Consider the following 25,249-nt stretch of genomic DNA (forward strand, 5'->3'; position numbering starts at 1 on the left):
GTGCAGTGGACAGCATACCAAGATGCACGCAGGGGACATGACAGCCAGCTCACCTAGGCCAAGAGAGAAAGACAAGCGCCACATGAGAAGATGGACAGCATAGGTTGGACTTCTCTCTTGCCCAAGCTTTGGCAGCAAGTGTCTGGGTGTGTGGATGCACTAAGGTAGACTTTGTCAACCAATAGACCTTGGGAAGATTTTCTTCAACGCTGGAGCAATAGAACTAGTTGCGTCTCAGAACTATCAACACCACTCAAGTAATACCCTCAGAACATTCTTCACATCGGGGTCTCTGAGATGCTGACCTCAAATGACCATCCCCAATCTGGGTGCTGATGTAGTTTGACAGCAAGGAGCAGCCTCTCCCCCAACCCCCCACCTGACAGATACAAGAGAGAAAGAAAAAAATTGGAAACGTTTGCCCCACTCTCCTTCCTCCACACTTCAACCATTCCCACCCTAATTGCTGGCCCCAAAGAGTATGCATCCTTTTTAACTAAGTAAACAACATTAAAAAATAAATATTATAGAAAAAACATAAGGGGTGCACAGTGTGTGCTCAACATGTTTGTTGAATTTAGTTATGCATATAAACCTATAGAAAGATATTAACAATTATCCCAGTGGAATTTGCTTTTAGTTACTGTTGCCTTTAGTTACTCCTAAGAGGATGAGAAAAAGATACTTTAATTATCTAAAAAAACCAGATACTTTAATTATCTTTATGATTTTTTTCTATTTTCAATATGGTTCAGCTGTAATTAATATGCCTAGTACCATAAATATATGAAAATGCCCCAAGAAGGTGCCTGCCTTACCTGAACTGACTTCTGTGCAAATGAGTAAACCTTTTGCTTTGGTTCCAGTTAACCTTCTGGAATCATACTCTCATGCTGAGGTCATGATTATCTTCTCCAATAACTTGGAGGATGATTGAGAAACTAAATACATCAGGAAATGATGATTTATTTTAAGGAAAATCAGAATATTCACCGTGAATCTGGAATCAAGTATATGACTCACTGAAACTAGTGAATTTGATTCTCTTTTAAAATATACTTTGAGATACATAAAATGCAGTTTGACAGCAACAAATAACTATTGTTGCAAAATGCTCACTCTCTCAGTGTTCCAAATGCTCTGTACTTATTAGGCCATTTGAGTTTAATAACAACCATGTGATGGAAGTACAGTTTATGTTTCTGTTTTATACACAAGAAAACTGAAAGAGGGTTATGTAATAGCTAACCTTTAACAAGGTCAGCTTGCTAACGATTGGCAGTTTGGAGTTGGGGGTCCTTGTTTCTGATAAAAGTGTTACACCTCTTACAGGAGTATTTCATATACAGTGAATGAAACAGTACAGTAATGATGGTTAAGCCATACTTTATAAGAAGAGTTAAACCCTTGAACCTAGAAATACATAAAGGCAGAGAAATAAATGGTCAGGGAAGGGTTTGTTACTCATAGTACAATAGAAACTGCACCTGAATTTTAAACAAAGAGGTTAAGTTGTGTTTAAGATAAGTTAACCTGTGATAGAAATTGGAACATTGAAGAGAAGCAACTGTTACAGGAGGGACAGCATCCTTCCAGATACTTATGTGATAAAACACTAGCGCCTAGTACGTCAGAATGAGACTGTACCTAGAGATAGGGCCTGTAAAGAGATTATTAAGTAAAGATAAGGTTGGCCCTAATTCAACATGACTGGTATCTTTTTAAGAAGAGGGAAGTTTGATTTAAGGACAGAGGAAAGGTTCTCTGAGGACACAGGGAGAACATAGCCATCTCTAAATCATCTCTGAGAAGGGCCTCAGAAGAAATGTAGAATTTTGAGAAAACAAATTTATGTTGTTTAAGACATGTAGTCTGTGGTAACTTACCCAGCTGGAGAAAGAATGGAAGCTGAAGTTTGTGCTTCCTAATATAAAACTCATCTGGAAAAACCTTAAAACCCACAACTATCTCTTGGTCTTAGGATGGAAAATGTAATTTAGTATATTGCATTTTTTCTGTGAAGTGAGTTGTCCCAAGCCACATGACTTGCTTTCAGTGTGAACTGAGAAGACATTCTCCTGGGCTAGAGGAGAGGAGTTTCACTGTTTTATCTCCCACCAAATATGTCCTCCAGCCCTGGCCTCCACCAGCTGTAGGTGTTATTACCTCACGGACACTGAAATTGCTAACTAGCATGATGCTCAGTCCTTTGACCATTTTCTGAAAAAGACTGTCATCAAACAGGACCTGAGTAACAGACGGGAAAATGTATCAGTTATAAAATGATAAGATAGCACAGAGATCATTTTGGATATTCTTTGCCAGGATTGAGAAATTGAGAAATGAAATTTTGCTGGGGATGAGTGATATTGGTTCTGGGAAACTCCAGGCTCAATGAAACTGGGTTTTCAGTGGCATTCTTTTATTCTTTCATTTGACGAAGCAAGGCCCTGTAGTAACTGCTGGGATACAGCTTTGAACATAACGGAAGCAATCTCTGCACACAAGAAGTTTACATTCCTGTGAGAGATGCAGATGTGAAAAAGTGCCCCATTATTAGCTGCTTAATTGTCATTGCAGCAAGTGCTATTTCAAGGAAGAGGCTTAAAGATAGTGGAAAATAGTTTACTTAATTCACTGTGTTGCTGAAGGTTAGCACCAACAATCACTCTGGGATGTCCAAAGTAGAAAACACTAGGTACAGGTGTCTATTTAAATATAAAATAATGAAATGCAAGCAATTTGCATATTCAACTCCTGGGTGGCACAGACACATGTGGGAAGTGATCACCATGCTGGGAAGCAGGGGTCTAGTACATTTCCATCTTTGCAGAAAGGCTCACTGGAGAACCCAGTCTGGACTGTAGAGTTATGCCAGAATTGTAAAGCAAAATATAAGAGTCCTTAACTGCTAATTCCTCAGAGAAAGGAAGATATATATATCTACAAAAATAGTCCACTTTTGGCTGCAGGCCACAATACAAATCTCATCTGAGTCTGACCTTTAGAATGACGAATGGGACTTGGTTTTAAATTAGAGACAGATCTCTTTTTCTGAGTATTATGAATTTTGAGGTTTTGCACTCCATGAGTGTTCATTTTTGTGTGTATGAGTGATGTGCTCATGGCAGCTAGAGGATTTTTATATTTTTTCCTTTTGTTTTAAAAAAGCTTGACTACATACAGTAGACTTCATGCAGTTTATAGAGATATAAGGAACATCAAAGACTGTTACTTGAAAATAGTATTATAACTTTGAGACTTAGAAGAGTTGGGACAATTATACTTGACTTCAGTATGACCAGTTTCTACATGTTTTTCCAAGTACAAGAAGAAAAATAGTAATACGTCAGTGGAGAGTAAGGAAATCAGCTGTGAAAGTTTAATATCCTTGACATTGACATTAATGGGAAGCTTTATGAAAACACGCAGCCTGAAGCCAAGAATTGTAAAACAAATATGTCATGTGAGGGCTTGGCTCTTGCTGCCACACCTAATAGTCACCTTTTGATGAGACCATAGATGGCTGACAAGGGTCCATTGATTTCACTGAGTCTGGTATTGAAGCATCCTCCAGCAGGTGTTAGCCTAACTATTCCAATAATAAACATGGAGAATTAAAGAGTAAGCGTGAGTGTCCCATGGGACCCTGCCAGTTGACTGGTTAGAATGCCGCGTGGGCCGTTCTTCATAGACATATGTAAATTTTGACTTAAACTGCACAACAAATGTGATCTACGAGATAAACAAATATTAATAACAGACATCCTCCCTAGAGGAATGTAGTTTCTCAAGCCTCTAGGGGAGCAAAGTATTGAAATCTGGTCCAGATGTATGTAATTCCTTCCATTTGTTTTTAGTGAGGTTGCGCTGTCTAAAATGGGTCATTTTCTTCGATGGCCTGCTTTTGTTTTTCCTCTGTTAGTGTTTCCTTAGTAGTTTTTAACTGCAGCGGCCCACTGCAATCTCCTAAATGTTCATGTTTAGGCTTGTCCCTATATGTCTTTTCATGTACTAGTTCTTTCTGTCCCCCTCCTCTCCCAAAATCCAGAAGACATGACCCAGATCTGTCTTTGTGTGAGAATTACACTTAGGACTATAAATCCTGCTAACTTCTATAAATAGACTATCTCCTTTTGAGGTGATTTTGCTCAGTGGCTAATCTTTGTTTTATTTTTTTTTCCTCAAGTTTTTTCAGGGAATGAAGAAGATGGAAAGAGTAAGAAGGCCACATGATGTTCTGCCCCTTTGCTGTGGGTATCCCCAAGGGAGGGAGTCCCTCTGGATTCCAGACTTGTGGTGTTTTCATTCATTTTGCAGTATTAGTAAGCTAAAAATCATAGACCTATTTCCTGATCTGACTGGCAGGTGAGGGAACCTGTCCTCTGCCAATATGGAGAGAGAAGGAGGGGTGGGAGAGAAAGAGACAGAGAGAGAAAGAGAAAGAGAGAGAGAGAGAGAGAGAGAGAGAGAGAATTCTTAGTCTCTTAGTAGACTGACAGTTGTAAAACTGACCTTTGCCGTTGTGGCATAGCAGATTGGGACAGGGTGGAAAGGAGAGTATCCATGGGGTGAAACTTTCCAAGTGCCTTTTAATTCAATTTTCCTTAGAGACAATGTTCATGAATACATAATGATAGTACTTTCCAAATACTAAGTAATAATAATGGCTCCTCTCAAGTAAAGAATTTTACTTCTTAAAATTGCCAACTTGGGCCCAGCAGCGCAGTGGCCTAGTGGTTAAAGTCCTTGCCTTGAATGCCCTGGGATCCCATATGGGCGCCGGTTCTAATCCCAGCAGCTCCACTTCCCATCCAGCTCCCTGCTTGTGGCCTGGGAAAGCAGTCGAGGATGGCCCAAAGCTTTGGGACCCTGCACCCTCGTGGGAGACCTGGAAGAGGTTCCAGATTCCCGGCTTCGGATGGGCGCAGCACCAGCTGTTGCAGTCACTTGCGGAGTCAATCATCGGACGGAAGATCTTCCTCTCTGTCTCTCCTCTCTGTATATCTGACTTTGCAATAAAAACAAATACATCTTAAAAAAAACCTGCCAACCAACTACTTTAAAAAAATGTTTATTTATTTATTAAGTCAATTACAGAGAGAAATGAAGATGCTAAGAGAGGAGAGATCTTCCATGCACAGTTTCACTTCCACGTGGCCACAATGGCCAGAGTGAGCCAGGCTGACGCTAGGAGCTTCACCTGTGTCTTCCATATGGGCAGCAAGGACCCAAGTACTTGATCCATCTTTGCTGCATTTCAAGCCTTTGGGATGAAGTTGGATCAGAAAGAAAGCAGCTGAGACACAAATTGGTGCCTATATGGAATACCGGTGTTTCAGATGGTGGCTTTACTTGTTATGACACAATTCTGGCTCCATTAACAAATTACTTAAACCTGAGAATTTCATGTCTTAACATACTCAGTTGTGTTATTAAAACTATCTAATCAGGATAAAGATACTACCGTCTATATAAAGCATGGGTATTTAAAATGATCTATTTTACTATATAAAACAAACTTTATTGGATAATTTTTGGCTTAAATTGCTGTTTTTGTCTTCATCTATGAAAGGGAGACACACAGAGAGAATTTTCATCTACTGCTTCACTGCGCAGATCCCCACGGTAGTGAAGGCTGAGCCGGGTTGAACCCGGGAGCCCAGAACTCCATCCAGGTTTCCCGCGTGAGTGACAGGAACCCAAGCACTTGAAAAATCATCTGGTGCCTGCAAGCATGTACGACCAGGACTTGAACTGGCCTCTCGTGTAATGTGTTCTAATGGCAATGATTGCTCTACAATATTTGGCCCTGTTGAACAATTTTTAAGTTCCCTTTTTAAAAAATTTTATTTTTTTTCACTAGATTTGGAAATTAGTTACATTTTCTGCCTTTGAAGGAGCATGATCATGTCCGGTTTTCCTAGCAAAAATCTTTTTTACCTGAAAACTTATGTGCAGCGTTCATTTCAGATTTAAATGCATACATAAGGTTGCCTGCATACCAGTGTTCTTAATAACTTTGTTTGCTTTCTGATAACTTATTTGTGGTCACTTTTGCATAATTATTGGGATCAAAGTTGAAATATACATGACGTTGACCAGATAGTTTTACTTTTCTGACCTTTGGAGTACAAGCTTTTTGTGGACAATGCACTCCTTACTTAAACCCAAAACAGGGGAGCCACCTGCTGGACAATATAGGAATTCTTTCCACAGGACTCTGCTGACAGCTCTGCTGTTTTCCTTTTATGTTTACTGTATTTATTAAAATTAAATTAATATACTTTGAATTTTATACATTATTTCCTACTTTATAAGAATCTAGGGTCTCTGAAATAAGGAAGAAAAACAGTAGTGTATCATGAATATAAAATTCAAAGAACAATTGATCCTAGAAGTCGGGGCTTTTAGTTACTCCGTTTCTTAAGTTGCCTTTTTTTTTTTTCTTTCACAGTTCATTGTTCAGCCAAACTTCACTTAGATATAAGTATGTATAAGAAAGCATTCATGAAAGACTTTCAACGGCCTCCAGCTACTCCTCTTCCTTTCTCCCCTCGCCTACACAGCCCAACTTCTGAACAAAGTTGTTTATACTTGCTGTATCCACTTCCTTACCTCCCACTCACTCTTTAGCTAACTTTAATCTGTCTTCTTTCCATGACACTCCATTAAATCCTCCTCACAAGAGTCACCAGTAACTTCCTTGTCACGAAATCTCATGGACATTTTCAACTTTTATACTCCTGACTCCTTGAGAAAATTTCTTCTGCTAATGACTCGCTCTTCCTGCACCACAGCTTGCTCGGTTTCTGAGACAGCACACTCCCCTCTGCGCTTCCTACATTGCTGGGTTTCTTTCTGGGAGCCTTGGCGTGTTCCCCTGCTGCTCACCCGTGACTGCTGACCTTTCTTAATGTCAAGCAGAGGCTCGCTCTCCTCTCTTTGGATGATATTGTTCATGCAAGTGTTTTAATGACTGTTTCTGTGCTCTCTGCGTAACCACTCACTCCTCATCCTCTATGTCACACTTCATACTCCAACTGCCTACCACCCTGCACAGCACAACAGGTTTGTCTGTATTTGTCCGTATCCATCTGCTGCATGCCCTGGTGATGCCTCCGGTATAGCTACTTGAATGAATGAATGAATGAATGACAAGCTAGAACTACCTAAAGCAGAATCCTGGCATTTTCCTTTATCCTTTGCCTAGCTTTTTACCTCTAATCTGTTTCCAAGTGTTATTGAGCCAACCTCCTGAACGTTACCCAAAGAAATCTCTGTTCCCACAGCCAACACCTTGGTTATCTCCATTTATCATCTGAGTTTGCAGTAAATGTCTTCTTTCCCATAAACTATGCCTACACTTTACAGCAGAGCAGCTTAAGTGACTTCTCTAAATATGAAACTATTCATGGCCATTCTGCCTTCTTCCTCTTATTTTTTTAAAGATTTATTTTTATTTCAGAGGCATATTTACAGAGAACAAGAGAGGAAAAGAGAGTCCTTTTCCACCAGTTCACTCTTCAAATGACCACAATGGCCAAAGCTGAGCCAATCTGAAGCCAGGTGTCAAGAGCTTTCCCCAGGTCTCCCATGTGAGTGGAGGGCCCAAGAATCTGAGTCATCCTCTACTGCTTTCCCAGGCTACAAGAGGAAAGCTAAATGGGATGTGGAGCAGCTCAGACATTCACTGGTGCCCACATGGGATGCAGTGCCTGCAATTACAGGATTAGCCTGTTGAACCACAGCTCTAGTCCCCCATTCTGCCATTTTAAAAACCTTTCCATGGTGTCCCATCACTCATGGTCCTTTTGCAAAGTCAAGCTTCTACGGAGCTAATGTCTATGACATGCCTTCTTGGCTCCCTCCTTTTCCAGCTTTAGCTCTCATGGCCTTCCTCTCCATGCACCATTCAAGCTTCCCCCAGTTGCTTGGAGTTGCCAGGGATGTGCTCGGGCTCAGCAGCCACCCAGGTTGCACCTTCCCTAATCCCTGGAAGCCCCTGCCCTGTGGTTTGTACACTTAATGGGAACATTATTGCCTGTGCCTTGAGCCTAACACAGGTGCCCTGAAGCCAGGATGCTTTCACTAACACCTCTCATCTGCCACCCTTCCACTCAGGAGGCCTAGGAAAACCTGCTACAAGTTCCTGCAGGACCGGTTCTTCCCCATCATAATGGTTCAGTTGCTTTCTTATCCCTTTCACACTAGTCTTGCTTATCTAACAGTTAAATTATGAAATTTAATACAGCAGTTTTAGACCAAACTCTAATGAGTGAACGGTAGACTTAAAAAATCACGTGAACTCAGAGATCTCGGTAAGCCCCCATATTTGTTAGAAAAAGAAACTACAGTCCGCTGGAGTTAGAGGACATTTCCAAGACCCAATGACCAACTCGTAATTTATAAACCATCCTCCCTGCTGTAGATGCCAGCCATGACCTCTATTCTCTGTGAGAAGTGTGCTTTAAAATCTATTTTATATTTATTATTATGGCTAAACATTGATCACATCTGCTGTTTCTCATTCAACCCCCTCCACTCCACGCCTGTGTGGAATTTAGCTTAGAGGTTAAATGGCCATATCCCCTATTTTAGTGCCTATGTCTGCACCTCAGCTTCAGCTCAAAAGCACATGATAGCTCAAGTAACTGGATCCCTGGAATAATTCATCTGAGAGACCTGCATTGAATACCCAGCAGCTTGCTTTTGCCTAAGTCAGCCCTGAAAGTTGGAAGTTGGGAACATTGGAGGTGATTTGTTCTCTCTCTCTCATTTGTATGTGTGTATGTGTATGTGTGTATGGATGAATGCCCCTTAATAAATAGAAACAAACACATTTTTTTCTGTATGAATGATTGGGAACCGAGAACATTCAGAATTCCCTAGGTAGGAGTGTATATTATACTCTAGAAACCTGGGAAAAAGAGCCATGCCACAGGCAGCCAAGTATGGAGTTTTGGGATAAAAGATCAAATTTTAAGGAACTATGTTATTTTTTTTTTCCTCCCTTGACCTTGGGAACAAGAATTTGTGGGTTTTGCACTGGACCTGAGGCCTCAGCAGACTGTACTTTGAACCCCACTCTTCCTTTTAACTGTAGATTTTCTAACATCTCTTTCTGTTGGCAACTGGTCCCCCAAAACACACAAAAATCCCAGCCTCCAAAACAATGGATCTGGTGGGATTGTTTCATTGCTGTCATTACTGCCTGCCTGGCATGAGGCTATCAGTAGGTCACTGGTCAACTGCTGACTGACCATGTATGAACTGTCAGTCCAACCCACTGTGGCTGGGGAAGGTTAGGACCATCCCAGCTCAAGGTCAACCAGAGGCTATTTTATTTAGGTGGAAGTCAGTTGCCATAGATAACAAGGAGTTCTGGATTTTCTACATGGAGAACATTATAAATTCCTCTCTTTATGTTGTTCCCAAAATCCACGTTCTGAGAAACATCATCTGCTGGCCTAAAAAGGAATTGAGTATGAATTTTCTCTCCTGCTAGTTACCAATAGTTTGATTTGCACAGTAATCTATCTTGGGAAGAGTATTCTGGATAGGAAGGGGGATGAAGGAAATATCAGAGTGACACTCACAAAGCTGAGTGGGTTTGGTGAACGTATGGTGAATTTTTCCAATCATGTATATTTATAAAATTTATTTAAAAATAAGAATATAAGAATGATGGTCTTTGACATTCAGAAGAAATGTTTTGACAAATGCATGTGATGGCTTAATGGTGCATGTTCCACAAATTCAACAGGAAGAAAGTTGTGAAAATATGTCTTTCAAGTCAGTGGTATTAACTGCTGGGAACTTACTGAATTTCCCAGAGTACTGGCTGTCACTCATACTTTCATTCTAACTTTGCGTAATTGGGTAGTTGTTTTTGAAGGTAATGGTAATGTGTAAATCAAGAATGGATTCTGAATTTTTAGAAGTGGTGAATCTAACATGGGCTATTTGTTCAAATGTAATATATACTGTGTGCCAGACTGAACTATTGGATGGATGTACATTTATTTGGGAATGATGACATCATTATGGAAATATAGAACATCCTTATTCCCATGATGCTCATACTGATACTTAGAGTGAAGTATATACAGATGAGCTGAGATAGATAAGTTGATCAAGCCCATGACACAAGAGGAACAATTTGTAAATATGAATGTTCTTTCAACTTTAGTGTAGGGTTTAGACATTTTTAAACAAACATAAAATGTTAAGGAAAATATGTTGCTGATAATTTGAGATGAATGGCTGAGTTTAAGATTCAAAACTTGATCTAGTCTCAGATTAGGTAAAGAAGACCTTGACACTGCCTTTGAATTACATTAGTCTCATTAATTACCAGATCTCCAAAGCAGTTGCTATGGTGGAAGCTACATTGGCCCCAATCCTTAATTTTCTTCTAAAGAAGTAGCATGTTTGCTTTGACAGCTCTTGAACTTCATTCATTTAAGAAAAAAAACCCTCTCATTTTGGTAAAGAGTATATAACTGTGGGCTCCCCTACAATGGTTAGCTTGTAACTACCTGGCCACTCCAGCCAACATAGCACCTAGAACATATGTCAGGTTAAGTGGATGCCCCGAAGGCATTGAATGAACCAGCCTTGCATGGACCAGGGTGAATCCTCACAGGAGATAATTTCAGTATATTTAAAAATAGTGGTAGTGAATGGTGCCCCTGGAGTTGTGCAACAGCACAGTGTCAGGCATTGTGACAAAGCCAAGGATCTGTTCATACTCACAGCACTGCGGAGAAGGTAAAGCGACCGAGTCCCTTTGTGATCAGTTCGCTCAGGTTGTGGACTGCAACCACTACATCTATATATTTATTCTGCCATTTTTGCAGAATTAATTTTGGATGGACAAGTAACCAATAATTTGAGCAACATATCAGTAAGTTTTTAAGGGGAAGCCTTATTGAGACATATACTAGAATGTGCTTTTTGGAAGTGCTCTTCTCATGATATTGCTGTCTTACCTTTCTGAGTTCTGGAGTTTGGGACACGTCACATCTTTCAAGCGATTGCAGGTGATTTTTATGGACTGCAAATTACATGAGCAGGCCAAGTACAGATTTTTATAGGCGCTCCTCCTGTGTTTGGCTTGTGGCAAAGTATGATGCTAGTATGAATTTAAATGGTCAATGTCATTTACTATCCTTAGAAAGTGAACCTGAGGAACTGAAACTTTTCAGCAGTGTTTTGTTTGCTGTGCTGCTGACTTTCTGTCCCTAAGGTTTCATGTGAAACATTATCACCTTGGTAAAGGTGGGCTAGTCATCTCCTGCTTTTTCTTATTGGATCTGTTTGTTTTAAAGATTTATTTATTTTTATTGCAAAGTCAGATATACAGAGAGGAGGAGAGACAGAGAGGAAGATCTTCCATCTGATGGTTTACTCCGCAAGTGACCGCAACAGCCGGAGCTGAGCCAATCCGAAGCCAGGAGCCAGGAACTTCCTCCAGGTCTCCCACACGGGTGCAGGGTCCTAAGGCTTTGGGCCATCCTCTACTGCTTTCCTAAGCCACAAGGAGGGAGCTGGATGGGAAGTGGAGCTGCCGGGATTAGAACCGGTGCCCATGTGGGATCCCAGTGCATTCGAGGTGAGGACTCTAACAGCTAGGCCACCGTGCCGGGCCCTGGATCTGTTGACAGAGATGGGGACGATCACAGAAGAAGGAAGGCAAGAGCAGAGAACAGGAGAATCAATTCAGTCAGTTTATTGAATGGTTCTTTTGTCAAAGTGAATGCAAGAGAAGGCTCAGGGTATGGAATCAGCACACAACCCTACATTCGTAAAGCTTTCTGCAGTCGAGTTGTATTTTTGAAGTTTAGCTGAGGGTCTTCTCTTTCTCGGCTCACTGGTGTCGAAGCAATTTTGTTGACATTTTCTGTAAGTGGATTAGGCTCACAGTCGTTTTGCCCAAAGCAAACAGCTTCTTAAACAGAGCCCCCTGGTAGAAACTTATCTTATGACATCTTCAGAAGCACAGCAGCTCTGTCACAGGAAGATACTGTTTGTCATTGATTTCGTTTGTTGACACATGATTTCATTTCAGTTTTACTTTCTCATCTGGCATCCATCAGACAGCTGCAATAATATTTTCATTCCAAGGATGAGCAGTCTTTGTGTGTTTGACGCTGAACAATGCTGCAGCCTCTAAATTATAAACAAAGGAAGCTTCTCATGGGGAGAAAATAACCCGTTCTGGGTCCTCCAAGAAGGCTCCCACATCAATTCAGTTATTACTTTTCTTATTGCTAAAATTCTCAGGTCCTTCATAGGCCTAATGGATGACATAATCCTGGTTTTCATTTTCAGGAACCATTTGTTTCCCACTAAGGAGCCCTTACTGATGCGTCATTTATTTTTTAAGTTTCAAGGCATTTTTGATTCCTCATATTTTATCCTTTTAAAGATAAAGCACAGTGGGCTTATCTATAATTGTTGCTGCTTGACAACAAAATCTGAAATCCTTTAATTTTCTGTTGGTAGAGCAATATATCACGCTCTTTAGAATTGATTATGTATGCTTCACATTGTTTTAATTGATACTCTCAAGCTCATGCTACGTCTATGAAGATGGAAACAATGGTAGCCACATTGTGGAGGAGATTGAGGTATGGAGTACTGTTTCCCGAAGTTGGAAAACCTGTAAGGAGTAGAGCCAGGATGGGAACGAGATATTCTTTCTGGCACTGGTGTCAGAGTTCACCTATCTAACAGTACGGTACAAATCAAGGCTCTGCACCAATTTCTTACCGTATGCAGGTCTAGTCCTTCACCAGTCGAGGAGTTCTGGTTCTACTCCCAGCCTGTATGTGCTGCCGTCATGTAGGAGGGCTTTGTTTTGTTTTGTTTTGTTCTTGGCAAAAGGGAGGCTTATAAGAATTTCAGTAAGTCAATGTTCCCAGGAATCTGTGAGTTAGCTGTCAAGTCTCACACTAGTCCCATCCTTTGAAGTGATCCCCTTGTGCCTGTAATGAATCTGATCCTTAAATTTTTTTTTTTTTTGGCTTTGACATATTGGGGTTGATGTAACTTTGTATTAATGTCTTTAAACTAAAAATCAGTCTTTTTTTCCTTGCAGCATTTCCCCCACTCATGGATACTGTACCATTGTTTTCATATACCAGTTTTCTGAAAAATTGTCTCGAGTATGATTATTAATGTTCCCAAAGTCCATACCTCCATTGAGGACAAGGGCCAGGAATGACAGTATCAGTGTGAAAGTAGTTATTTATTTCTTGGACATTTGACAGGTTCCGGCAAAGATTTTTTTTTCCTATGATAAACCAAAGAGGCCTGAAGCTGCTTTGTTTCTCTGCATTTCTGTTACATAACACGTGCAATATGTCTCATAATCTGTCTGTTTATCAAAGAAAACAATATGGTGATGAAAAAGGATCTCCGTGCCTGGGAAGCAAGCATTAGTTTACTTCCTTCACATTTATTTCTTGTATGAATATAATCTTCGACTGCTTTCCCAGGCCACAAGCAGGGAGCTGGAAGGGAAGCAGGGCCGCTGGGATTAGAACCAGTGCCCATATGGAATCTGAGGGCGTCTAATGCCAGGACTTAATCTGCTAGGCTACCGTGTTGGGTCCCTAAATTACCATTTTCTGATTTCTTTTTTGTACTATAGATCTAGAGTACTGCATTTTTAATAACGTATATGTAGTTTATAGTAACTAAGTATTTGTTTTATCAGAATAAGGGAAATTTTATACAATATTTGTTTTTTTTTTTATTTATTTTTTTTTTTTTTATTTTTTTTTTTTTTTATTACAGCCAGATATACACAGAGGAGGAGAGACAGAGAGGAAGATCTTCCGTCTGATGATTCACTCCCCAAGTGAACCGCAACGGGCCGGTGCGCGCCGATCCGAAGCCGGGAACCTGGAACCTCTTCCGGGTCTCCCACGCGGGTGCAGTGTCCCAATGCATTGGGCCGTCCTCAACTGCTTTCCCAGGCCACAAGCAGGGAGCTGGATGGGAAGTGGAGCTGCCGGGATTAGAACCGGCGCCCATATGGGATCCCGGGGCTTTCAAGGCGAGGACTTTAGCCGCTAGGCCACGCCGCCGGGCCCACAATATTTGTTTTAAAGTACCTTGATTTTGATGGGATTGAGAAACATAAGTCAAAATCTTGTATATAGTGTTTATTAAATTCTGAACTTCTTTGTTGAGTACATCGCAATGTGGAGGGCTGGTTTGTTTTGCAGTTTTACAACTTGACAACAATTTTTTTTCTTTTTATTATTTCATTATGCTTTGAAGACTTTTGGAATTGATAGTAGGTATGCAGTTAATCACGGTAGAGCTTGTTTGTGAATCTTCATCCTCATTACATTTTCCCCCGTACAACCGCACCCTGATACATTGTGGGATCGTCCTTGTTTCTTTAGACCAACAAGCTTTTTGAGCCAAATATCAGTTTGTACAACTGGGTCCCCCATTTTCCTCATGGAAAATTTCCAGATCTCTTTGAGTTCCTCAGGGTCACATTTTCTGAAGCCCAGATCATGGGTACATTTCTAAATGTTGATGGTATTTCTTCAGGTTACTACCTCATTGATGACACAACACTCCTTTTTAAAATTAATTATTTTTTATTGGGAAGTCAGATATATAGAGAGGAGGAGAGACAGAAAGGAAGATCTTCCGTGTATTGATTCACTCCCCAAGTGTCCTCAATGGCCAGAGCTGAGCTGATCCAAAGCCAGAAGCCAGGAGCTTCTTCCGGATCTCACATGTGGGTGCAGGGTCCGAAGGCTTTGGGCTGTCCTCTGTTGTTTTCCCAGGCCATAGGCAGAGAGCTGAAAGAGAAGCTGGGCCGCTGGGACATGAACCAGCACCCATGTGGGATCCTGGCATGTGTAAGCCAAGGACTTTATCCACTAGGCTACTGGCCTGGGCCCACAACAATCATTTTTAACACCCTTCTTTACAGAAGCCATTCTGTCTGACCCAAGTTGGGAATGGTGAGTCATGAGTTGTGGGAGAAAGAAAGATTCATTAAATGTTGCAAATGTTGTTACCCATCATTAATGATACCTGTTATAAACTTTGTTGCTACTAGAATATTACTAAGTTTATTATTATATTGTTAGTGAGTAGTATTTAAATAATTTTAAACTGTGGATAGTACTTTGTATACAGACACAAAAAAGCTCTCCTGTGTATTAAAAACTATATTAAAAATAATATGGCTAATATAATCTAATTATATTAGTCATTGAGCCATTGAACTAGAACTACTTTACAATTATTCATGCATATTTTTTCTGTGTTCAAGTAAAAATTCAGCCTTTTCAATGGAAAGTAGAGTGCGCTTTAAATATCTTATCAAGATGCTAAAAATAATAAACATGGGTATTGTTAACCAAATGCAATCAAACATATCGTGTGTGTGTGTGTAATTAAATGTCCACATCTCTATACCTTAGCATACCTACACTTTGCTATGCCTTAGCCCCTTAACTTTGGCATCTTTTATATAAGCCCTAAGCCATTAGGCTCTCATTCTGGAGAGCAAGAAAATTTTCAAATAGCTAAACCTTTTAGAGCTATAGGCTTAGTGTCTTGCATACATTTCCTAAAGAATAAGGTCTTCATTCCAGAGGGCAAGAATCCCAGGACATCTTTAAAGAATCTCACCTAATATTGCAAACACAGTCAGTGTGCCAGAGCGTAACATCAAGAGAAATACATCTACTGCGACATAAAAATAATTTCTTGATCTGCTATTTTAACTTCTCTAATGGAGGACATTTAAACACTCATTTATACTTAGGAGAAAGGCATTTGACCTCTTCAATTGGTACAGATTCTTCAAAAGCAAACGTTTTGATCTAGCAAAACGATAGCTGTGTACAGCCCACCACAATATGGTCTACCAAATGGTAGCTGAAAGAAACAGCGAGCTACTCACACTGCCATGGTGTCTACAGCTGACTTCCCTTGCAGGGCTGGAATTGACCAAGAGAAGAATATCAAGGAAATAAATTGTTTTGTGGGTGCACAGAGATACCCACATGAATTGGCCTGGAGGCAGTGCTGCATTTGTTTATGTGTGTAGCTGTGTATACACGGGGTCTTCTCTATTCCCAGAGTCCCAATTAGTTATTTTAAATATTTGTGGTACGCTCAGAGCAACCCACTCATTTCCTTCACATGTACTGTTCTGCTTTTTCGTGCACTGATAGTACAGTGGATGCTACAGTTCATGGGAAAAGTGGTTGGAAAAGGGCCGTGGTTGTCTTTTGTGAACTCCTCTGCCAAATTGAAGCTGAATATTTTCAAACACTGGAAGGGAAAGGCATTTCTTGGTAAGAACAGGAATTACAAAAGTCCTAGATGTGTTTTGGTAGATTTTAAAGTATGTAAATAATAGATAACTTACATTTAGATTTCTAGTCTCTTTTAAGTATCCAGTAGATGTTAGTTTCTATCTAGTGTTGTAGGAGTATGTTATTGCTGTAATAATTTTTTAATAATAATCAAAATTGAGGTAATGTGATACAACAGCCTGATTTACAATCTTAGTTCTATCAGATCAGATAATTCCTGATTTGTAGATAACACATTTTAATTACAGTTTACTGTTGTTGGAAGAATTTGTTAAGAGATACTTAATGTTTGCTTCTCAAACACTCATTGATCATCACTAATTTTCAGACTCAAAACTTCTATGATCTCTCTGTAGTTTTTCATAATTCCAAGTGTTACTTTAAAATTTTGGAGGGGGCAGTTGCATGGACTCCCACATTTAGAAGTCAAATAACCAAGGAGGCTGGGTGTCGACATTGCTCTTGGGACTGGGTCAGTGCATTTGTCCCATCAACATCAGTGTGCCTGAGAGGCTTTCTTGTTAGGCTTACTCTTTTTTGAGCTGAAGCAGCCCTTCTCAGGGCAGACACTTGGAGCCATCTTCCAGTACCATGGGAGGAGTTAGATGATGGCGCAAGTACTTGGGTTCTCACCATTTAAATGGGAAAACCAGATGGAGTCCTTGACTCCTGGCTTTTTCCTGGCCAACCCCTGGCTATTGCAACATTTGGAGAGTAAACTGGCGAATAGAGGAAGCCTCTATGTCTCCGTTTGTCCACTTTTCAAATAAGTAGAAGTACACCAAAATGTTTAAAAAAGCATTCCTTCTCATTTATATTTGCCTGAAACATTCCCAATATCAAAGTAGAAAACTGTAAATTCTTGCGGTTGTTATTATAGATTGAACTGTAGCAGCAGCTTTAACCTTTCAACTTGAGTGTTCAGTGGCCAGACTGCCCATTAATTTTGCATTCCATTCCATAACAATTCCAGGTTTATTCTAATATGTAAGAGATGTTTGACTTGGGATGTCCTAATAAAATGAATTCTCCTGGGATTTTTCTCTCCATTCTCCCCTAACGCTGCTGTTTTGAGAATAAATCTAAAGCATGTCCGTCAGAATACTTTGCTAAAATACTCCTAAATGCGTATGGTCTAGTTGCTGATACCTTTAAATAGCTTGATCTGAATACCCAATTCATCTTGGAGGAAATAATGCGCAGGGCAGTGATCTTTGAAGGGAAAAGATCTGATATAAGCTGCCTAGTTAGGGAGGGATTAAGGAAGATTTGATAGAGGAGAAAAGAAGAGAGGAGGAGAGTTTGAACTGGATGGTAAGGTGAAATTGGTGCATTTAAAATGGGAGAAACCTCAGCATTGTAAGGAATGACAGAGAGAGGGTTATTGATAGTTAACTTTGTTCTTTCTAGAATTTGCCTTGAATGAGTGTTTTCTGGTTCTAGTACCTTTATTGGCAGGACTCAAAGAGAGACAGTATATGATTTTTTGAGTCACATCACAACAGAAAGATGATCTCTACAGCTCCTTCTTAAAAAATAAAAGCAAAAAATAAAAAACAACCAGAACCAAAACCTCCCAAACCCCAAAGCAAACAAAAAATCCCCACACATACAGAAAACAAGCTCGTCATTCACTTTGCTTTTTTTTTTTATTAATACTTGTGTTTCTGTTGTTGCTGTTGTTTTTCTCCCTGTATTGTGTAGCCAGCATGTGTTGTCTCCTGGGTTATCGGGAATGATGTGGTCATGTTCTTGTGCACTGGTACAAAGTGTTTTCTCCAACTGGTCATTGTTTTCTAGAGAATCTGGCTTCTATTCACCAGAACTGGCACAGTCTGGCATTGAAGTTTGGATGCCACCTCTCAGAACCCATGGGATGATATCTCAGCAGATTAAAATATGCCTCATAACCTGCTGTGTGAAAGGGGGACTTAAGAACATTATGAATAAATAGCATCACGGTGGAAGTTATTGTATGTTTCATTGTTATCTGCCAGTTAGGGAAAAAAGTCAGTTTTGCTTTTGTTATGCATTTAAAGTGATGTGTGATAATTTGAAAGCTTAATGAATGGGAAGTTCTTAAAAGTAATGTTCTGAAAATGAATGTAGTATGATGTCATTATTGTCCCAACGTATTTTTAAAGGAATCTCTGCATTTGTGAAAACAGTAGCAAAATGCATATCTGTAAAATCTTGTGGATGCATTTTAAGCAAGTTAGTCACATTTATTTTAAATACACACGGTATGAAGATGTTTATTATAGTAATAGACAATGTTAAGCTCTGCAGATCATATCCTATCATTTGCTTAAAATAGCTTCTCAACATATTTTCTCAACATTTTTAATCTTAGAACTCTGAGGGAGACCAAAGGCATTTTCATCCTCTTTTTTTTTTTCTCACAAGATCTAATGGCCCAGAAAGAAGTTGATGGAAGACATGATAACTTTTGTTCTTGCCAGGTTTTCTTGCTGTACCCTCTCTTCCCGACTCTAGAACCCATCTCTTTGTTCTGTCAGGCTGTGCCACATGGACAATAACCTTCTTATCCATGCTGCTGTCATTGGTAATACGGAAGAGGAGAATTTAATGTGCTTTGGGGAGAGGCACAATTTGCCTTTGTGAGGTGCCATGTAATTTGGTTAAGGAACCCTTGCTAGAGTTTAACCTGCAGCTTTGCAACCTGGCAACTGCATGGCTTTGGAGAAAGGTGGTGTTTTCGTATCAGTAAATTGAGATTGAGGATTACTTGTTTTTTGTGTTTTGATGACTCCTTCCTCCCTTCTTGCACAGTAGGGTGACTTTCCCAATGATGTCATGGCAACTGAATGAACAAAGAGTCACACAGACTAAGCATGTTAACATTGCATTATTATTTGGGAACTGTAGTTTTCAGACTTGGCATGACTTCATTTTTCCGTGTTCTGAGTAGGTTTGTTCATTGCGTCTTTACTGTTACTGTCCCGTCTCTGCTGATATGGTGAATATTTTCTCCTTAGAACACACTTTCTCGCTGATAATCTTTGGTATCCTATTTCTACACTTAGACTCATTTGTAAACATGATGTGTGGAATAGAGCACTGGACCAGGAGGCCAAAGACCTGAACTTCAGTTCAGCCCAGTTATTAACAGGCCGTCACCTTGTTTAACTTGTTTAGCTTCATCAGGCTGACTTGGCTTTGTTTATTCTCAAGAGAAAGTTACACTTATTCCATAAGTCCAAACACAAACATTAACAAAATCCACTGTAGACCCCATATAAAGGCATATTAGAAGAACTGAACCTGTCATTACATAGGATGTAACTACCAAGAATGTGAGAAATTCTGAGGTGTTTTAAATACTTGTTTTCTCATACAGCCTAATAAACAATAATGTATTAAATTAGAGGTGGAGTGGTGCGTCATGGATAACCGTGCATGAGGTAGCTGTCATACTCTTCCTCTGAGCCTCTGCTGTGTGGAAGTGTGCCATCAATCAGCATGACTCCTTTGCCCATCTTGTTGGCCACTGTTTCAGTCACATTCTTAAGTGCTGCCTTGAGAATGCAGAGCAGAGAGAGAAGGGAAGCTTTGTCTTTTGTCTATGCCCTAGCATGTTCTTCCTTCTCTGCACTTAGTCCTTCAGACCCTGGGCCAGTATTATTGTATACACTTGGTTATTGTAATAAGCTCATATGAGCTCAAACAAGAAACAAAATAGTGAAAAAAACTTTCTAAGGCACTTATGTAAACGACCAGCTAGTGTGTTCCCATGTTGCTCATTTGCCTTTCTTATTTTTATTGATATGGGAAGCCTCTGGAGATGTGTTTCCTCCATTAGCCAGGTGGGGAACCTTGTCCTCAGGGTGATGAAGTATACAGGGGGAATGTGGATGGTAAGGGCAGATTTCAAGGATTATCCAATATATTACCAACCAGCATGAGAGTGTGTTATTTATTTTATAGAAGATGATTTGCGCTATAAGCTCTTCTATATTGAGGAGATGGAGGAGATGACTTCCTTGTCAATTCTTTAAGGCAAATCTTTCCTTGTTTTTACCCAAGTCTAGGAATACTAGAGCTGGATTGGGTAGGCATGGCAGCAGGCTGCAGTCTTAGGGCATGGTAATGGGTTGACTGCTCTCTCAGAAATTGGTTTTGTGGTACAGCAGGTTAACTGTGTTTGTGACACTGTCTTCCTGTCCCAGGCCATGGTTATGGGTTGGGTTCTGTCAGGAATTGACATCATGGTATAGTGGGCTAACTCTTTGATTGTGGCACTGGCTTCATGTCTCAGAGCAGTGTTTGAATCCTGGCTGCCACACTTTCCTTTGAGCTCCCTGCAAATATGCCTGGAAAAGCAACAGAAGTTGGCCCTTACACTTATGTAGAGGACCCAGAAGGAGGGCCTGGTTTCTGATTTTGGTGTGTTCCAGTCCCAGCTTTTGGGGCCACTTTACTGGTGAACCAGTGGAATGAAGATCTCTTTCTGCCTATGTCCCCCTGTTATTCTGCTTTGCAAGTAACTAAGATAAATCTTAGAAGAAGAGAAAGAAGAGTGTTCCTCATTACAAGTTTTTCAAGGGGCAGCCAACAGCCCCAGAACTGGCTGGCAAACTCAGGTTGAAGTCCTTGACTTCAAGAGCAGAGTTCCTCATTTTCTTTATCTATTCATGATTTGCTAGACACATAAGTTGTTTCGATTCCTAGGTTATTGTGAAAAGTGCTAAAAAAGAGGCAGTGCAGATATCTCTGACATGCTACTTTAATTTCTCCTGAATGTGTAACTAGTAGTGGATAATATAGTTGTTGCTGGATAATATAGTTGTTCTTTTAGTTTTCTGTGTTTTGATGACCAATTCCCTCTCTTCCACACACACTGTTTTCTATAATGTGTGCACTCATTTGTTTCCAGCAACAGTATGTCAGGATTCCCTTTTTGCCAATCCTTGCCAGCACTTGGTATCATTTGTCTTTTGGATACTATGCAGCCATTAAAAAAAGATGAAGTTTTATCATTCATAAAACACGAATGGAATTAGAAGTGAAATAATCTAAGCACAGAAAGACATGATCTCATGCATATGTGGAATGTAAACAGTTTGATCCCATAGAAGTGAGTGCAGAGGGTGAGGCAAGGGAGGGGAGAGGACAGATTATTTAATGACTGCTAGGTATAGTACATGTATAGCAATGTCACACAGTACCTTATTACAGCATAATTTTTATTTGTCAGTACTTCAATGAAAGATACTTGATGTAAACTCTTGCAAAGTGAGTTTGCAGGTCTGGATCTATTTCTTCTTTCAGCAATGGCACAAATATATACAGCAATGTAATTCGGGATAAGCATGATATTTAATGTTCCTCTTTGGTGTTTATTTCTCCCTGTTTGTAGGGCCAAGGAGATCTATTGAAGAATGCCAAAAATGAAGCTATTGAAAACATGAAGCAGATCCAGCTAGCGTGCCTGTCTTGTGGACTGAGTAAAAGCCCCAGTAGTGGGGCTGAGACCAAGAACAAGCGTAGCCTGGAAGCCATTGAGGAGAAGGATGGTGGCGAGGAGAATGGGAAGCTGTGATGCTGTGCAGTATGGCACAGTCACCCAGCCTCTTGTTAAGGATTCATGTTTCTCAGCCTTGTTTTCTTTAGCTTTTTTTTTTTTAAAGAAATTTACAAAGAAAGACATCCTGTACAGATTATTGGACATAAACAAATATTTTCACAATGGCAGTATTTCCATGTAGTTAATTTATCAAATTTAAGACATTCAGTAGCAGTATTTTAAATTCTTAGTTGTATGAATACGCATGTATGAATTCTTGTGGAAGTGTATGTGCTTATGTGTGTGTGTGTGTGGAGAGAGAGAGAGAGAAAGAGAGAGAGAGAGAGAGAGAGAGAGAGAGAGAAAGAAAGAAAGAGAAAGAGATCCTGACCCTGTTGAGCCCTATTCTGTATTGCATTATTCATTTAGTAAGTTATTCTTTACATTATCATTTTGGAACAAATTTGTTAATCTGAAATTCTAAAGAGCACTTATTGTAACGTTTTGTTGCTGTGTTTAATTTTACTTCTTTGCCTCTGTTATTTAATTTAAAGATCTTAGCATAGGCTATTGTTGAAGGAAGTCAAATTTATCAAAGTAAAGATGTTTTGATAGGTTAAAGATTAGAAAAGTTTCTAAGAATCACAATATAAATAAAAATAAAAGATAAAGCAAAAGATCAGAATTTCTCAAAAGGTCAGTGAAGCCATTTCTTTAGTGACGTCTTAAAATATTTATTTTAAAAAATCAACTTTAAAAAGTTTTCTGGAGCTGTTTACCAAGCATTAGAGGGAAAGCTGGTAATAGATAAGTATAAAACCATTGTATGTGGTATTCTGAAGCACACTGTCAGGTCTGTTGTCAGTTGGATTTTGCTACTACAATGATATTCAGTTATGTGATTTGAAAATTTGTAGGAGGGTCTTATTCTCCCAAACAGGGAGTCTAGCATCCGTTGCCTTTAAAGACAAGGAAAGCTAAGAGGTCTTGAATTAGATTGAATATAATTTAGAGTACTAAATTTAAAGTAAGATATGTTCAAACAATGCTATAACATCATGTTGAAATCATATGTATTTTGTAGGTCAGATAACATCTTTGTGATGATTTATGAATTGACTACAGAATATCTGTGATATAGTTTAACACATACAGAAAATGCTCACAAAATGAAGTAGATTACTAAGTAGGGTACATGTATAATTGTATCTAGATCATGTTTACCCTAATTTCTCCATAAAGTACTTGAGTGTGATGTTTGTTACCTCCAACAAAACTAAATGTTCAATGATTATGAAAGAATATATTTATTTAAAACATTGCTTTTATTTTGAAAAGCTTCATAATTAATTTAACAAATATACTAATTTGGGAGAATATAGAGAAGGTAAGTTCTGAAAAATTTTGATTATGAACATCTTCTGTAGCTACTGTGTTATTTCTGACTTCTTAACACTATTATGTTCATGCTGCACATTGCTGAAAGAGTAAAGATATGAAAAACACTTTTATTGTTCTTTTATTGCTAATTTATTAAAAGGAATAGTGAAAATCAGTTACTATATCAGAGATATCATCAAAATTGTTACATTTTAATATAGTTTAAGTGTGTCCCCCAAGATTTTATGTGTTAAAGGTTTGATCTCTAGTACTGTTTTTTTAGAGGTGGTGTGGACCTAAAGTTGGGGTCTGGTAAAAGGTTCTTAGATCCTTGCATGAGTAGCTGTAGGCATGCGCCCAGTCCCTGGCTTACTATTTGGCATTTTGATCTCTTCCCTCATGTGCTCCATCAATTGTGTTAGCATGAACTCCTCAACAGAACCAAGCAGGAATGAGAACAAGCCACTGAATGGTGCACTAAATACACCTCTTTTCCCTTATAATGCTTTATAGTATTACAACCTCATACACATTAAAAAGCATTATATTCATGCAAAAAGGACTAATACAAAGGGTATGCTATTTCCAAGGACAAGAGATGGTGGTCTATTCCCTGGGGTAAGTCAACACATGGGAAAGAAGTATCTGAATTCTTTTAAAGGCAATTTTCCAATAATATAGAGTGCCCTGAAAAACTTTCTTGCCCTGCCTCATAATTGACCTCCAGGTAGATGGAATAGTTGTTGAAACTATCTAAGACCCTTATGATTCAAAAAGAAGAAGAAAGAAAAAAAGGAAAAAGGTGGTGAGGTTGGCAAAAGCAAAGCAAGCCTTATGTCAAACAATTGCATTTTCTTACTTGTGGATGTATTTGCTTCTTGAATTCCATTTGGACAAATCTGTACCTTCATCAATGACATATAAAAGAGAGGAGGTGATAAAGGGTGACAAATTCTCTCTCTTTTTCATTATACTATTAAATTATGTTAAGTGTCTGCCTTTTTTCTAGACATGAATTTCAATAGTAAAAGTTTCCTTCTATCTACTTAGCCTTTTAAAAAAGATTTATTTTTACTTGAAATTGAAGATTCATGCAGGGAAGGAGAGAAAGAGAAAAAGATCTTCCATCTGGTTCACTGGTTCTATTCCTCAAATGGCTGCAATGGCTGGAGCTGAGCCAGTCTGAAACCAGAAGTCAGGAACTTCTATGTCTTCTATGTCTTCTATGTGGGTTTAGGGGGCCAAGGAATTGCACAATGCTCCACTGCTTTCCCAGGCATTAGAAGGGAGCTGGAATATAAGTGGAGCATCTGGGACAGAAACAAATGCTGGTATGGGATGCTAGCACTGCAGGTGGAGGCTTAGCATGCTGCATCACTGTACCCTCTCTTTATTTAGTCTTTGATGATGCTAAAAAGTAATGCTTTAGGAATTAATTCTACTGTTAATTTACTCACTTTTACCTCATCCAGGGGATTTGAGGCAGTGATAATAGATACTATCTCAACATTTTACAAATGGCAAACTCCAAGATTGTGTAAATAGTAAAACAGAAAAATCAATTTTGAATTTAGGGCTGTCTGAATTTATGTGCAAGAATATTTAATGATTTTGATCTTAAATTTATCCTCAAAATTTTAAGCCAGGTTGTTAGTTTTTTCTTTAATACCCATAAATAATAAGGAATTTTATCTTTTTGAAAATATATTGTTTTAATATAAAATACAAAATAAATACATAAAAAGAAAATTAAATCTATTTTTAGCATACTGGCTTATGTTTCTTTAGACACTATTTAGTTTTTAACTTATATGCAAATATGATTTAATTTTTAATCAAATGAGATTTTTTTTTTAAATGTATTGTATAAAAAGAACAGATTTCTTGAATCACATGTGTATAACTGTAGCACGGAATGGCACTTCCCATTCTTTCACTTTCTTTCCCTATCTCCTCCTTATATTTTGTCTTTTAA

The 25,249-nt window shown here is 39.1% G+C and overlaps 1 protein-coding gene across 1 annotated transcript in view; it reads left to right on the forward strand.

Annotated features, from left to right (window-relative positions):
* Positions 1-23,437, forward strand: part of PLCL1 (phospholipase C like 1 (inactive)) — a 314,972-nt gene extending 291,535 nt beyond the window's left edge. Inside the window, exon 6 of the mRNA XM_004576950.4 lies at positions 21,748-23,437. Coding sequence (XP_004577007.2) covers positions 21,748-21,930 — 183 coding nt within the window. The 3' untranslated portion in view covers positions 21,931-23,437. The remainder of the gene's footprint in view (positions 1-21,747) is intronic.
* The last annotated feature ends 1,812 nt before the right edge of the window (positions 23,438-25,249 follow it).

The sequence above is a fragment of the Ochotona princeps genome, chromosome 5 (assembly GCF_030435755.1).
Source record: "Ochotona princeps isolate mOchPri1 chromosome 5, mOchPri1.hap1, whole genome shotgun sequence".
Lineage (NCBI taxonomy): Eukaryota > Metazoa > Chordata > Mammalia > Lagomorpha > Ochotonidae > Ochotona > Ochotona princeps.